Source organism: Rhinopithecus bieti, unplaced genomic scaffold (assembly GCF_001698545.2).
Source record: "Rhinopithecus bieti isolate Rb0 unplaced genomic scaffold, ASM169854v2 scaffold_4830, whole genome shotgun sequence".
NCBI classification, from domain to species: Eukaryota; Metazoa; Chordata; class Mammalia; order Primates; family Cercopithecidae; genus Rhinopithecus; species Rhinopithecus bieti.
The window spans coordinates 204,669-220,500 of record NW_016804529.1 but is presented as its reverse complement, the minus strand read 5'-3'; the positions used below and the strand labels follow the sequence as shown (position 1 = coordinate 220,500).

The 15,832-nt window shown below is 43.4% G+C and overlaps 1 protein-coding gene and 1 pseudogene across 2 annotated transcripts; one reads left to right on the top strand and one right to left on the bottom strand.

Annotated features, from left to right (window-relative positions):
* The window catches only part of LOC108527579 (RNA polymerase II elongation factor ELL2 pseudogene), a 47,462-nt pseudogene extending 39,535 nt beyond the window's left edge, over window positions 1–7,927 (bottom strand).
* On the top strand, window positions 7,710–14,869 carry CD1D (CD1d molecule). Of its 2 annotated transcripts, none has more exons than XM_017868930.1 (7): window positions 7,710–8,023; window positions 10,805–11,176; window positions 11,470–11,736; window positions 12,046–12,324; window positions 12,847–13,125; window positions 13,912–14,017; window positions 14,111–14,869. In XM_017868930.1, the coding sequence occupies exons 2-7, from the start codon at window positions 11,116–11,118 to the stop codon at window positions 14,130–14,132; spliced, it is 1,014 nt and encodes a 337-aa protein (XP_017724419.1). In that variant the 5' UTR covers window positions 7,710–8,023; window positions 10,805–11,115; the 3' UTR covers window positions 14,133–14,869. The 2 variants fall into 2 exon arrangements, with proteins under 2 accessions (XP_017724419.1, XP_017724418.1); XM_017868929.1 differs by having other exon boundaries at window positions 13,909–14,017.
* The last annotated feature ends 963 nt before the right edge of the window (window positions 14,870–15,832 follow it).

Below are 15,832 nucleotides of genomic sequence, written 5' to 3'. Positions count from 1 at the left end.
TTATGTTGTCCTTTTCAGGTTTTGATTACTTAAGAACACTGAGCCTTCTCTACTAAAAGAGCTCAGGTTTTCTATAACTATGTAACTTTCTATATTTGTCTTTGAAGTCTTTTAATATTACCTTGGTTAAATAAATGAATTGTTCACAGTGACCTGTGATCCTATTTTGATCGAATATTTTAACTATTTGATATTTTGATAAACTTCTAAAATCAAATTCTAAATTAAGTCTTTTCTGGACCTCAAATAAACTTTGGTATTTTCAAGAGGAACTTTTGGAACTTTTCAAAGGAATACCTCTTCTGATAAAAGAGAGATACTAAAATAACTGGGCTTATTTGACATATTCAAGTACATGGGCAGCATTGTCAAATAATAAAAGTAATGCCAAATTTTCTTTGAGCCCTATTTGCATAGATATGTTATTATGTGTTTCAGAAACTGTATAAAGTTTATAGAAATCTAACAGTCCCAGTGTAACTCCAACAGTTATAATTCTAGTTATTATCTTAAAATGTTTTATGCAACAGAAATAACCAAAACACTTTGTCAATTGAATCATTATTGTAATAAACTGTCATCATATCTTTAACCATGGCCATTTCAGGTCTTGTCCTTCACAGGTGGTTAATTGTTTACTCTGATACTTTCCTGAATAACTATAAGCCTGACGTGTTTCATCTTCAGGGAGATTAATGAAAATACTCTAACAAGTACAGGTTTCTGATAATTTCAAGATGATACCATTGGACCAGGCAAGAACTCCCAGAACTTTAGTGGAGTAAGTGACTGGTTCACAAAACTCCTAACCCAACATCAGGCAGAACAAGAATTAATTAAATACCAAGGAAATGACCTGGCAGATTTTCCTACTAAGTCAGCCAGTACTGAAATTATTAAGATATGCAATTTGAATGAACTCCCATAAGACTGAGTTAAGTCAAATTACCTATGATAACATATTTAACGAACAATGCTATGCACCTGAATTGGAGAAACAAAATTGACATTTAAGAGGATGTAAATCCAATGGTAAGCATAGACTCATGGAGAGCCTGGATGGCTACCTGCTTCTTCCTGAGTTCTTAAAGCTTCCATTATCAAAAGCTCTGCACTCCACGACTTATCATGGAAGAGACAAAAGGATCCAAATTGTGAAAAAATATTGGTGGGGCGACTCTTCTAAAAGTGCTAAATGTTTGGCTTGTCAAACCCATAATTCTGATAAGACAATCACACTTTAGGTGGTGTATTTTTACCATTTATGTGATCACTTGAACTTTCTCAGATAGACTGTGAATTTCAATTTCTACCCTCAATGAGGTGTCATAATGTTCTTGTAATACTTTGAATGTTTTCTGATTGTATAAAAGCTTTCCTATGTAGAAAAGCTGATGCTATGATGACAGTTAAGAAGTAATAACTTAACTGGGCATGTTCGCTCATGGCTAGCATGGGCATGTTAGCTCATACCCATAATCCCAGCACTTTGGGAGGCTGAAGCAGGAAGATTACTTGAGGCCAGGAGTTCAAGATCAGCTTGCAGCCTGAGCAAAAATATAACTAATTCTCTTCTAATCTTCACCAGCTTGATCACACATAAAATTCCTTTCACAAGATTCATCTTTCACAAACCTTCTACAACTTTTTCATTCATTCACTTTTTATCCTATACTTTTACTCTTCTCATTTTAGAACAACAAACGATTCTGGTTTAAAACAACATACTGAGATCTCATCTCTACAAGAACAACAACAAAAAAATTAGTCAGGCATGGTAGCATGACCTGCAGTCCCAGCTACTGTGGTGACTGAGGTGGGAGTTTGCGGGAGCCTGAGCTCAGGAGTTCAGTGCAGCAGTGAGCTATGATTGTGCCACTACACTCAAGCCTGGGCAGCAGAACCAAACCCCCATGTCTAAAAACCAAAGAAAAAGAAAGAAAAAAAGAAATTATTAGAAAATGTGTTCCCTTTATGGGGCATCCCTGGAAAAATATCCAGCAACAGAGGAATCCACTTTACTGATCCAATTATAAGTCAGTCAAATCAGATATTTCAAACACGATGGTATTAGGTACGGCTAACTGAATTGATTGAATTACTTTATTCAAAGGTGTTACCAGTTGATGGCAATTAGATCCACTACCACTGGAAAACATACATTGACCTCTTATAAAATAGTTGCTGAAATACCTATGCCTTTAATAATGGAAACTCAGGTATTGGCCCCTCTTATAAACTCTGACATGGCTCAGTAGTGCCAGGCTTTAATGCATTATCCCAAAGCATATTTTCACCAGCTTAAAGAAGCCTGTTGTGGCCCATCAAACGATGATAATCAGATCTTTCACCATTTAAAACTCAGAAAATGGGTCTTTTGCAAGTGCCACCTGGGAAAGACTGCTCTTGAACTCTAGTGGAAGGGGACAATACCAAGTTTTCTGCAGCAAACTTCAGGGACTTAAGTCTTGGATCTACATCTCTTAACTCAAAATGGGCCCTCAAGACTCCTGAAACTACACCTATTAGAGATCTTAAGGTGAAGCTGACTACAGAAGATTTGGCCGTAAGCAGATGGCATTCTAGATGTGGACAGCTTTCCCGAGATTGATGATCAAGACTTCTCTGGTATCACAAAAGTCTTACCTTTTTTACTGTGTTTCTTGTCATTCTAATCTCTTCTCTTTTCTTACAGGAAAATCTGTGGGACCATAATCTATGAATGGCTTTAGTGAAGGCTTATGTTCTAGCAAGAAACCAGAGCAATTTTGGGGCCTGTGGACTAATGTTCCCAAATGATAAAACAATTCCATTCATGCCAATGCCTCTTTGTTTTCCCAATGACAGTCCACCTGAAATCTCAAAGGAAGAATGGAAAGCTATCCCTGATATTCTAGCATCAATGCTATTTGGCTTCCTGCCTTCAATGGAAACAATACCATAACCTTTCCAATAATTAACCTAATCACTACCAAGTATATGAAATTTATCCAAGTGATGCCTGCAGAAGGGATATTGTGCCTCCAGGTATTGCAAACTCAAGACCTGGGGACTACCCATGTGGGTAAGAGTAATTGCTTATGTGATGTTGCTAGATTAAATGTAGTGAGGTGTCTTTCCACTAAATGTGGTTATGTACCCTTATAGTATGCTATGGAAGGACCACAAAAAGGTCAGTTTCCGACTGGACCTTGTTCAGGAGCTATGCTGACTTATGGGCAGATAAATTTATTAATAACTTGACCTCTGCTCAAACACCAGTAGGTATTTTTCACCTCATTTTCAGTCCCTGAGATCCCATATTGGGTCTGTGGAGAATTTGTGTACTCTGTTGTGCCTTCTTGTTGGTTTGGATCTTTCTGTTTGGTCTTGCCCACTCCTGCCTTCCAAAAAGCTCTGCCTGAAATTTCCCAGGGTACTCACAGGCCAAAGAGGTCAATAACTGAAATTAGAACCAACCTCAAAACAGATGAAGATCAGTTATTTTCTATTGAGAAAAGGTTCCAATAAAGTTCCTGGTGGCTCACTGTTGGCAGCAGTGGGGTACTAGTTGTATGGAGTTTGAAACCAATCTGTTTAAATTGAGGAAAAGTCTTGAATTTGGAGCCAATGAGACCTCCAGGGTCGAAGACACTTTCTAAAACATTTTTGTTTAACTGAAACACTTAATGAAACATCTTATAGCCTTAGATCTCCTTTTTGCCCCTATTGGGCGTTGTATGTGGTGCTGAACAAAACTGAATGTTGCACTTATCTTTTCTCTGATTTTACTGCTATCTGACACTTATTTAAAAAGGTAGCTAATATTGCTGTTCCTCTACATGCTGCCACCAAATACATTAAGGAATTATTATTATTTTTTTTTTTTTAGGGGAAAGACACATAATGTGTATACAGGAGCAGCTAACAGTTGGTTTGCAGGCATCCTGCATAGTGGATGGCAAACTTGGCTATTACAAGGTTTTCTTTTTCTTTTTTTTTCACAACAAAGTTATTTATTTATTTTTCTGGATGCTGCAGACAAACACCTTTATTAAAGACACTATCAAAAGTTTGGCAAAAATTTCAAAACAGATTTGTAAACATAATGCTTCCCTTTTCAACTGGCAGCACTTTGAAAAGACAATACAGTAAGACAATACCACTTGAATCAACATTAGTTCAAAATCCTTATATTTTGACCACATAACTTATGTTCCCACATGATAAAACAAGTGACAGTTTAAATCAACGTCAACAGATAAACTCCATGAAATGAAAGTTTGTGCTGTTTGATGAATCACAGTATGTTATGTTTAAATATATCCACTGTTTTTTATATTCCTGGCACCAGGATGAAAAAAAAATCTTTAAATGTACATCTTATGTAGGTAATAGCTTCTTTGCATATCTCTCTTCAAAAAATACTTTATAGCAGTACATAAATGGGTTACCTATTTTGTCCCAAAACTATAGATCTGTTTCATTTTCATGTCATATCAATTTTTGCCCAACATTAATAAAGCTGACAAACTTGTTGAAATGGAAATGCTTTTGTCTTCCACAACAAAAGTTGCAATTTGATAGAAAAAACAAAACAAAACAAAAACACCCTACAGTAACACTCGTCAGTTGTTTAACCTGAGTGTTTGGCCTACTAGGAGTAGCAGCTTTTTTTCCTTCATGTACGCTCACATCCACACCACCTCTGCATACATACAGATCAAGCACACACTTCCAGATGCTGGTAAGCCACAATATGCTTCCCATTGCTCTAATCAAGTGGCAAGCAGTGTAGCTAATGATTAACCATACTACGTACAGGACTAGCAAACACCTTAAGGCAGCCATTGCAATGGTGGGTTAACTTGCAGGGCGGATTTAATGTTCTAGATCAAGTCAGCCTGTATATACATATGTGTATGTGAATCTATACACATAAGCCTTTCTATTTTTTAACCCTCCAAGAATATTTTAAATTTTGTGCAAATTTTAAATATTCTACCATTTAAGGCAAAGAGTTTGCATTAAGAAAGGTCAGAAAATAGGCTTACGTTTCTTCAAAAGCATTTCACCTTTTTGCACATTACTGTTGTTTTTTATTTTTATTTTATTTTTTTTATTTATTTTTTGAGACGGAGTCTCACTCTGTCACCCCGGCTGGAGTGCAGTGGCCGGATCTCAGCTCACTGCAAGCTCCGCCTCCCGGGTTCCTGCCATTCTCCTGCCTCAGCCTCCCGAGTAGCTGGGACTACAAGCGCCCGCCACCTCGCCCGGCTAGTTTTTTGTATTTTTTAGTAGAGACGGGGTTTCACCATGTTAGCCAGGATGGTCTCGATCTCCTGACCTCGTGATCCGCCCGTCTCAGCCTCCCAAAGTGCTGGGATTACAGGCTTGAGCCACCGCGCCCGGCCTACTGTTGTTTTTTAAACACACACAACTTTTAACGTTTTGGGACCCACTGGATCCCAATATCTAGAAAAAATCATTTTCTAATCAAACAAACACAAGTTTTTTGAGGGGAAAAAAAAACTGACTTGGGAAATGTGGACAATGGATCCTCCCAAAACCTAAAAAAAATTGTCTATTAATAAGCACAAGTCTTTGGAGTGGAGGTGGTGGGAGGACCAGAAAGAGGCAGCTTTCGAATGAGGGGGAAGCAAATAAAATGGAAAAGAAAAAAGTAACTCAAGTTTACTAATACTGAACTTTCAACAAGCCAGAGTTTCACCTTTTTAGATCTTAAGGCAAAAACTCCTTTTGGAATTTTAAATAAAAAATAAGCTTAAGTTTATTCACATCTTCTGGTCCAAGCAGAGTTCTAGGGCCATTACTCTCTGCTTACTGTTGGTCAAATTCACCTATTAGCTTTTTGATGTGAGCCAGCTTGTTATGAAGATATTCACATCTGTATTTTTCTTCATGGTAATTGGGACCAGGCTGCTTTATCTTCTGATATTCTTGTAAGACTTCTTCATGAACATTCTGATACTCTTTTGAGCCTGGAGAAAGGTGCTTTCTTTGTGCATCTAGTTTGATAAATCTTCTAGCTACAGTCTCCATCCTGGCATGCAAAGCTCTGTACTCATCATACCTGCATTGAAGTTATCCTTATAATTCTGGTGTTGCTCATAGGAGATGACAGCGATACATTTTATCAAATAATCTGGGAGTTCAACTGCTGAAGGTTCCACGGAGGCAGTGCAATCCTCTTTAACTCCTCCACTGGAATTTGGACTGGAGTTATTTAGTTTGGCAATTTCCTCTTTTCTCTTAAGATCTTCCTCCTTTTCCTCAATAGTCTCAATGTCGTGCTTTTTTATTTGGTCCTTTTCCTTATGTTTTTTAGAATTCTTTTTGAACTTTTTGTGAGACATTGAATGGTATTCTTCCACAGGCTTTGGACACTTTAGTAGAACTGAACCAGGAGGTAAGGTTTCCAGAGAAGTCCTAGAGGTATATTTGTCTTGCTGGTCCTCATAGATACTATCGTTTTGGCTCAAACTGTCAACAGGTAGGTCTTGGGTCCCCCGGCCTTCTGGAGTGCTAGGGGAATTGGAGTTAGAATTTACAATCTGGGGAGGATGTGAGATGGGCAGATGGGTTGAAGGCAGCGGTGGAGGGGTGGGGATGGCAGCAGCCGCAGTGGGCAGCAGGAGGCCTGCAGCAGATTTTTCACTGGTGGGATTCAAATGATCATTTAGTGTTGGTGGTACTCTGTTCATCAGGTGAGATATTCGGGCTTTTCTATTCATTAAAGGATCAATAAACTCTGAATCCAAAAGCCGTTTCTGAGGAGAAGATACAGCGTCTCTACTAGAACATACAGGAGATTCTGAACGGCTGGTGCCTGCAGCATTCTGAAATGGATTTAGTTTTCTAGAGAGCCCTGACTCCAATGACCGTCTATTTCACTGTATCCAGGCCAGTCTCTTTGAAGCTCTTTAAAAACATAATCCTTTAAGGTATATGAGAGGTCTTTAGGATTCAGATTGGCTACCTGTTGCAGAATTGCTCCCAGGGAGTTGTTGTCTTTTTGATTGACACCATCTTCCTGGAGTCTAGCAAGTGGCTCCGGTTTCTTGTAGGCCTTCAGGGCCAGTAAGTGAATCACCCTGTCCTTGTGTGGCCTCTGAGAGACGCTGCTGCTGCTGTGTGTCTCTCGAATTGTATTTGCAGGGTTCATGGGGTTGACAGTTTCCTCTCAGGAACTGTATCTGAAACAGCTTGAGGTGCTTTCCGAATTGGCACTCTTTTCCCTACATATGGTACACCGAATTTGATAACTTTTGCGCTTCGGTTGCGGGATTCCTCCTCTGCCTGGGTCATTCTTTCTCGTGTCATCTGATCCGAGTCGTTTGTTGCACACACTGTAATTTTATCTTGTATAAATCCCAGGCAGTTGAGCTGGGAGGCTCCAGAGTTGGAGAATGTTTGCTGGATGCATTCAAAGCTGCCCTGAGGGTTGTCTTTGCCCACATTTGACGAATAAAAGTTAAAGTTATGAACTTCATTGAGATCATTTTTTGGGAATTTTGACAAGCCCGTGCAGTCCTTGGAACTGAATTGAAGGTCGAAAAGGAATTAAATTCTTGTGGCTCTGGTAAGTCTCGATCGCCCGGATCGCCGTCTCGGTGAGCTTCACATGCAGTACAGAGATGTCATCCTGCCCCAGCCGGCCGCACGGCAGCCCATAGCGCTGCTCCTCCCGCAGGCCCGCTGCCCCGCCGCCGCCATCTTAAACTCTCCGCGGTGCCGCCGCCGCCGCGGCTCCAGCTCCAGCCTCCTCTGCGGCCCCGGTTGCTTGGACTTCTGCAGCCGCCGCCACTGCTAGAGCCATCCCGATGCTGACGTACTGCCACATACTGCGCGGAGCCAGGTCTCGGACTGCTGCGGCTGCCACCAGCCCCACCCTCCGGCCTCGCGCCTCGTCCTGGGCTCGTCTCATTGGTCTCATTCCCTTCAGAACCGGCCGCCCTCCATTCTCATGGGGGCGGGGCCCAAAGTCGCTGGAGTTTTGCTCCTGGGACTGGACGTCCGAGAGGTAAGAAAGCTATTACAAGGTTTTCTAATCCTTATGTTTCTTTTAGTAGATCTCCAGGTTACTATGCTTTGTATTATCAGGCTACTTACAAAAATGAATACCTCTTTAATTCAGGCCATTTTACAGCAAACTATGGTCCTTAATCACCATTATGCTCTGAACAAAGACTATGACCAATTGCACTTGAATACCGTTGAAATTTCTTTATTGACTGAACTTTGAATTGTTTGATTTTGATCAGTTTGGCTTGTGGAAAGTCCTATTAAGAAGAGTTCTTTAATTAGTTGGTATTATCCTGCTGATAGCTATTATGAAAGTTTCCCTGATGTATCCTCTCAAGAGTCTTAAATTCTCATATGCAGCTATCCTTTGTATATTAAATGGTCTCCTAATGGTTAAGATAACAAAAACATGAAGAAAGCACATAAGATTCCAACTAATGTGACCCTGTGAATTGTGAATTCTGAACTGAAACCAAGTTAAGTCCCTTATGATCGTGACAGAATCCAAGGTATTGATTAGCCTCTCAAAATTCAGAGGCTGAAATCCTTCGACCAAAATTAAGCCATTTGCCCCTTCCCTCTAGCTCCTGGAAACCACTACCCTAACTCTGTTTCCATAAATTTTACTATTTTGGAGTCCACATATAAGTGAGATCATGTAGTACCCACCATGGGCTTATTTTGAGGCTTTGAGTAAATCACCATCTCTTCGTGCTAGGGTATTCTGAGTCAGTCTTGTTATAAAAGATTTTGTTTAGGTAACATATTGCAAAACATTTCATAATTCAATGGTTTCTTTCCCAGAAAAAAAGCAGTGAAAGTTTCAGTAGCCAAAAAGTGTCTAACGCAACTGACCTTTGGGAAAAAATATTGGTATAACTCCAGATAGCCCTAACTTCTGAAGGTAATACTGCCTGGCTTCTGTTGATAAACAAACAAAAACAAAAAACCATACACACACAAACCCGCTTCCTGTCTTTAAGTGTGCAAGAATGTTAGCACTTAAAAATTTTAAGTTCCACATGAACTAAACAGAACTGTTCAAGTTTTAAAGGGAGCTTGAAATTTGAAGAATGTAAAGTTAAAATATTGCCCCTGATTCTTATAATTATTCTTTTTACTTCCATCCTCATAGCTTCCCTCCTATCCATTATTTAGGCAATTTTGTATCCAAATTTAATCATTTAACACCTTATTTGTTACAAGAACACGTTGCTATGTTATTTTAAGCTTTTCTGGGCAAATTACACATAATTAGATAGGCTGGGTTAGGGCTGTCCACAAGATCCCAGCCTAGAGTGTGGTACAGTAGCCTATTTTCTCTAGGACTCTTGCTGCAACAGGATATGGGAGAAGGGAAACATCAACATTAGCAGAATGGGAGGAACCAGATTATGGAGACATGATCCTTGCATTCCGGCACCTCTCCAGCTGATTTAGAAGAGGACACAGAGGGAGACAGACATATCGCCATTTCTATAATTATAAGCTCTGCTACGTGCTGAGAGGATAGGTTCTCAAAGCCAGTTAGTGTACAAGCAGTGGAGGTGGGGACTGCCCTACTTCTCCTGCCTAGGGTCACGCAGTCTGGCAGATCTGGAAAGACTTCCCTGAGAAAGTGACCTAGGAACTGATATCTTAGTGGAAATAACTAGGCATTGGGAGAGGGTGAGGTGAGGAGAAGGTCAAGAGCTTTCATGCAAAGGGAACTTTGTGCGGAGAGTTTAGGCAGGAAGAGGTTTTGCAGAGTGGAGGAACTGAAAGTTAACAGCCAGGCTAAAGTACAGAGCAAATGATGCTGGAGTGATCATTTAACTAGGCATTGGGAGGGGGTGAGGTGATGTCAAAAGGTAGACACCAGGGCTAGAGGGCTCATAATCTTGCAGGCTGTGCTAATGATTTTGTTTTCTACCCCAAGAATGCTACTTTAGGATATCAGGCAAAAGGTTAGGGTGATGGTGACAGTGGAAATGTAGAAAAAGGAACTTATTCAAGAGGTATTTAAAAAGAAGTGAAATAGATAGATTATCCAAGCGATAGATTGGATTAAAAAGAGTGAGGGAGAGGGAAGTGTCAGGCTGCAGCCCAGGTTCTGAGTTGCCAAAGAGGAGTCTTTTCCTCAAGGTGAGCTAAGCCTTGGAACCACGATTTTGGTCACTTTTCTTATTTTCAGTGTGAGAAGTGGGGAGTTGGCTGTCCAGGTACACACTGTCCTCTCACACTTATTCTTTAAAACAGAGGCGCATATTTGGAGAGTGAATGAGTGAGGAGCCAGAGGAGAAGGTAAGCCAACAGAAGTCAGGAAGGAGAGGAGGAAGAAGAGAGTCTGGGGTACACCCCGAAAAGGAGTCAGGGAAGACAACGCAGAGGTGGGGGAGGGGAGAGCAAGAACCATGACAGGGGGAAAGAGAGGCTAGGGAACACTGAGGTGGAGGAATCCTGGGATATGATAGTTGTAAAGAATTGTAGCCAACCTAATCCAATCCTCTCAATGTGCAACTGAGGAAATTAATTTTCATGCTTTTACTTTATTGTAAATGTGATACTTGCACTTGAGAAATTTTGGAAAACAGAAAGATGTAAAGCAAATTAAGATCACTCACAGTCCTTCTACCTAGAAACATCTACTGCTAAAGCAAGGACTTTGCTCCTTTTTTCCCTTTGCATTTTTACCATGGTTGGAATTGTAACACAGACACAACCTTATGTCCTGATTCCAAAACATAAATAATGGTTGTAAAGCGTCCCACACGTTGACCCAAAGTCTCCGTTGAAACAGGAGATTGAGACACGCCAGTTGTGAAACCTACTGAAGTGAGCGGCGGCGCCAGGACTCTTGGGACCCCGACCTCTTTGCAGCTCGCACAGCTAAGGGCGAGGACACCCTTCAGCAGAAGCAGCAAACCGCTGACAAGCCGAGGGAGGAGGGCTGCCGGGGTCCGGGCTTGGGAATTGGCTGGCACCCAGCGGAAAGGGACGTGAGCAGAGCGGGAGGCGAGAAGAGTACGCAGGTCAGAGGGCGGGGCGCGGCGGAACTCCGCGAGGTCCCCACGTCCGGCGATACTCCGCGAGGTCCCCACGCCCGGCAATATGGGGTGCCTGCTGTTTCTGCTGCTCTGGGCGCTCCTCCAGGCTTGGGGAAGCGCTGAAGGTGGGTGGAACGAGGGCGACTGGGTGCGCTCGCGGGAGGGAGGAGAGAGGGAGCTGGTAGGGACTGAGGGCACCACCTGGTGGGGACGGGTGAGACCCGGGACGCACTGGCGCAATCCAGATAGAAAACTCGCTACTCCTTGGCTCCAGGGAGAGGCAGCGCGGCACAGAGTTCGCTGGCATCAGCCCTCTCCTGAAGCTCATCTCCTCTTGTTTCTTTCCTTCTTCTTTCTCTTTATGCTGGCTGCTCTCCCGGCCACTTGCAACGCGCCTCCAATGTTCATTCTCTCCCAGCCCCGCAAAGGCTTTTCCCCCTCCGCTGCCTCCAGATCTCGTCCTTCGCCAGTAGCAACTGGACGCGCACCGATGGTTTGGCGTGGCTGGGGGAGCTGCAGACGCACAGCTGGAGCAACGACTCCGACACCATCCGCTCTCTGAAGCCTTGGTCCCAGGGCACGTTCAGCGACCAGCAGTGGGAGACGCTGCAGCGTATATTTCGGGTTTATCGAAGCAGCTTCACCAGGGACGTGAAGGAATTCGCCAAAATGCTGCGCTTAGCCTGTGAGCTGAGGGATAGGATCCTGGCCCGGTACCCAAGGGGAGAGAATGGTCACAGAAGCTCAATTGGGAGACTGTGGCACCACCTGATGAGATTCTCTGCTCTGTCCACCCTCTTCTGATTTCCCTTCTACCTGGAGATGTCCCAGTCTTTGACTCTTCAAAGTGTCCCTCGTTCCTGCCTACTCCGGGTCACTACTCTCCTTTCCCTGAAGTCTGGGTCCCCATTATAATCTGCACTTCAATTTCTTCTCTTTCGTCTCTCCCAGTCTTTCAAACCCTTCTTTGATCTCTTTCCCTTACTCTCCACAGATCCCATGGAGCTCCAGGTGTCCGCTGGCTGTGAGGTGCACTCTGGAAACGCCTCACATAACTTCTTCCATGTAGCGTTTCAAGGAAGAGATATCCTGAGTTTCCAAGGAACTTCTTGGGAGCCAGCCCAAGAGGCCCCACTTTGGGTAAACTTGGCCATCCAAGTGCTCAATCAGGACAAGTGGACGAGGGAAACACTGCAGTGGCTCCTTAATGACACCTGCCCCCAATTTGTCACTGGCCTCTTTGAATCAGGGAAGTGGGAACTGGAGAAGCAAGGTCAGCCTGTCTTCCTTACTCCCTGCACTCCACTTCAGGGCTCCAAACGGGCTTTTCCATTCCAGGGTTCTCATTCCTTTGAGCATTCAAAGAAGAGGAAGGCCCAAGAGGGGCTGGATAAGGGGTGAGGGTATTTATTCATTTCACAGACATTAACTGAGCACCTCTTGGGTTCCATGAATTCAGTTAAGGAACAACTGGGGGTGAAAGGTGTCAGGCAGGTAGGATCCCTACTTGGTGGGGGGATGTTAATTAATGCAATGTTTGAAATAGGCTACAAATGTTACTTCCAAACAAAGGGTGTTATAGGAAAACAGACAAGGGGCATTTATAGGAGGCTGGGACCAGAGGAGAAAAAGTATCAGGACAGGCACCCTGAAGAAGATGGGACAAATGGATTGAAAGTTGTGAGAGACTTCATTTCCAGAAGTGAACATGTCGGGGGCATGAGCCTGGTATGAGGCCTGGAGCCTCTAATGCAGTTTTCACTTTAAGATCCCCCCATTCCCTTTTTGGATACAGTGAAGCCCAAGGCCTGGCTGTCCCGTGGCCCCAGTCCTGGTCCTGGCCGTCTGCTGCTGGTGTGCCATGTCTCAGGATTCTACCCAAAGCCCGTGTGGGTGATGTGGATGCGGGGTGAACAGGAGCAGCAGAGCACTCAGAGAGGGGACATCCTGCCCAATGCTGACGAGACATGGTATCTCCGAGCAACCCTGGAGGTGGCCGCTGGGGAGGCAGCTGGCCTGTCCTGTCGGGTGAAGCACAGCAGTCTAGAGGGCCAGGACATCGTCCTCTACTGGGGTGAGAAAGAGCTGGGCCCCACTGGAAATGGCAGGAGGTGGTCCTCAGGCATAGAGGGAGGCACTGGGGAAGGATGTGGCTTGATACACCCAGGTTAGAAGAGTTTAGGAGATGAGGCCCCCAATAAGAGGGATAGAGAGAGGGGTTCCAGATACAGGAAGGAGGGAAATAAAGACCTGAAAGTTAAAAAGGATTGAGATAAAGTGTTCTGTATACAAGAAGAAACAGGACTACAAAATTCAAGGATCCAGAAGTAGGCAGCGAATAAACAATTCCAGGAGGATTCATTCCTCGGCAGAGAGGGAGCCAGGCATTTGGGAAGGCAGGTTAGCAAAGATAGCTTGGTTGGTTGAGTGATCCCTGTGTAGGGGCCGATGAATCTGCCTGTAGTATCTTATCTCATCATTCACAGTTTTCTTTGAAGCAAGTACTGCTCTTCTCATTTTATAGATGAGGAAATGGAGGCTGAGGTAGGTTAACTGCCTGGAGCCACATAGAAAGTGGATGGGCTGAATTTAGATTCAGGTCTGCCTTGCTACCCAGCTGTTGCCCTTTCCCTCCATGCTACACTAGCATATGCCAAAGTGGGCTGAATTTGGGATGCCCAGGCACTGAAAACAAGATGGGGAATCTAAACTTATGAGAAATAGAAATCGGTGTTTTAAGTGGAGGAGGAAATAAGAAGCACCTGGTACCCTCACACATGCCTAGACCAGGGGACTGGATACTCTATATCTCTAGGGAGGGGTCCTGTGCTAAGAGACAGCCTATGTTCCTCCAAAGCAGGTGGGAGCCACACCTCCGTGGGCTTGGTCGCCTTGGCAGTCCTGGCATGCTTGCTGTTCCTCCTTGTACTCATTGTGGGCTTTACCTTCCGGTTTAAGAGGCAAACGTAAGTCTCCCGTTTCCCTTTCCTCAACCTCTCTCCCCTTCATTCCTGGCTCCCCTTTTCCTTAATGGTCTTTCCCTCTCTATTCTCTCACAGTTCCTATCAGGGCATCCTGTGACTTGCCTTGCCACATCTGTGTCTCTGGAACCCAGGGTCTCTGGACCTCAGGTTCCTAGGACTTCAGCCCTGGTCTGCTTGGGAATTGAAGATGAAAGGAGAGATACCTTGAAAAAGTAGAGAACAGTCATAAGGCAGCTTTCATCACACCCTTTTAACACTTATCTAGAAGAATTTAAATTCTTTAAAAAAATTACACTACAAGTTTATAAGCCCAAATGGCTCTGCGAAATCAGAAGTGCAGACGCCTGCAAACTTGTGTCTGAAGACCTACCAGGGACAAGCAGGTAAGAGCTGGGGTGTGAGTGTGTGTGACGGGATCTGCAATGAACTGGAACGCACATGTCCTGTCCAAAGGAATCAGCTGCACCTGCTTGTTGTCAAGTATAAAGTCAGCAGGACCTGGCTTGGCTTTAACCATTTTTCAAGAAAACTGGAAATCTGGATTTTCATGCGAACATGCCTGATTTTAAAAGGTTGACTCAAGTTTTTACAAAATACTATGTGGGATACCCAAATACATACCTGCTGACTGATGACAAACCCAGGAGTTTGTGTCTCTTTTATAAAAAGTTTGCCCTGGATGTCATATTGGCAGTTGGAGGACACAGTTTCTATTGTAAATTTGGATTTACAACTGAAGAAGGACATTTCCTCTTTAAAAGAAAGTTAGATTATAAGAAACAGAGGTGTCTCACATTTTTACTTGGTGTAATTAATAAATGAAGAGAAATCATAGTGTATGTGTATTATGTTGAAAAAAATTACTCTGAGTAGGAATATTTCTCTCAAATGGTCATCACTTTTTTTCCTTGGAAGAAGATTGTCACGAAGGCATCCCTTCCTTCCCAAAACAACAACAGCAGCAATAGCAGTCTCCTTTACTTATAGCTATTAAAAGAGACAATGTAGGGAAAGGGCCAACACCACCTGGGCAAGCATGAGCTGCAGCGATGATGGTGATGGTAACCCAGCTATTCTGTGTTCTTATCTTAGAGAGGACAGAGCAGGAAACTTACAGGAACAGCAGACCTTTCTGATGCCAAAGAAATAAGGAGACCAAAATCATGTTTGCCTTGCTGGGAGGTAATCTCCTGGCAGTCAGGGTCCCTGAACACCCAGAAAAAATAAGTGAGACTTAACTGTTGGAGAGTGTTTGTTTGAGAAAAGTAACATTTCACACTCTCTATACTAGACTTGCACATATGAATTTAGGATGTGGGAGAAGATTCTACTAGCTTCAACATATCCCAAAGCACTTGGACATGCCTATAATCCAAGTGCTTTGGGAGGCTGAAGTCGGAGGATTGCTTAAGGCCAGGCATTTGAAATCAGCCTGGGCAGCATAGTGAGATCCTGTCTCTACAAAAAATTAAAAAATTAGCCAGTCATGGTGGTGAGCGCCTGTAGTCCTAGCTACTCTGGAGGCTGAGGTGGGAGGATCCCTTGAGCCCATGAATTCCAGGTTAGTGTGAGCTATGATTGTGCCACTGCACTCTGAGGGTGACAAAGGGAGACCTCTGTCTCAAAAAAAAAAAAAAAAAAAAAAAAAAATTGTGCTGGCTTCTAAATCAATGGTTCCCAAATTGTAGTAACCTGACCAGCAGCCTCAGCAGGACCTGGGAACTTGTTAGAAATGCAAATTGTTTTGGGCCTCATCCTATACCCGCTGAATGAGAATCTCTGGGTCTGGGAGCGGAC

Coding starts and splice junctions, on each gene's coding strand:
- CD1D (XM_017868929.1), top strand. CDS start 11,116: ATGGGGTGCCTGCTGTTTCTGCTGCTCTGGGCGCTCCTCCAGGCTTGG. Junction 11,737..12,045: donor CAAAATGCTGCGCTTAGCCT/GTGAGCTGAGGG, acceptor TACTCTCCACAG/ATCCCATGGAGCTCCAGGTG. Junction 14,018..14,110: donor TTCCGGTTTAAGAGGCAAAC/GTAAGTCTCCCG, acceptor ATTCTCTCACAG/TTCCTATCAGGGCATCCTGT.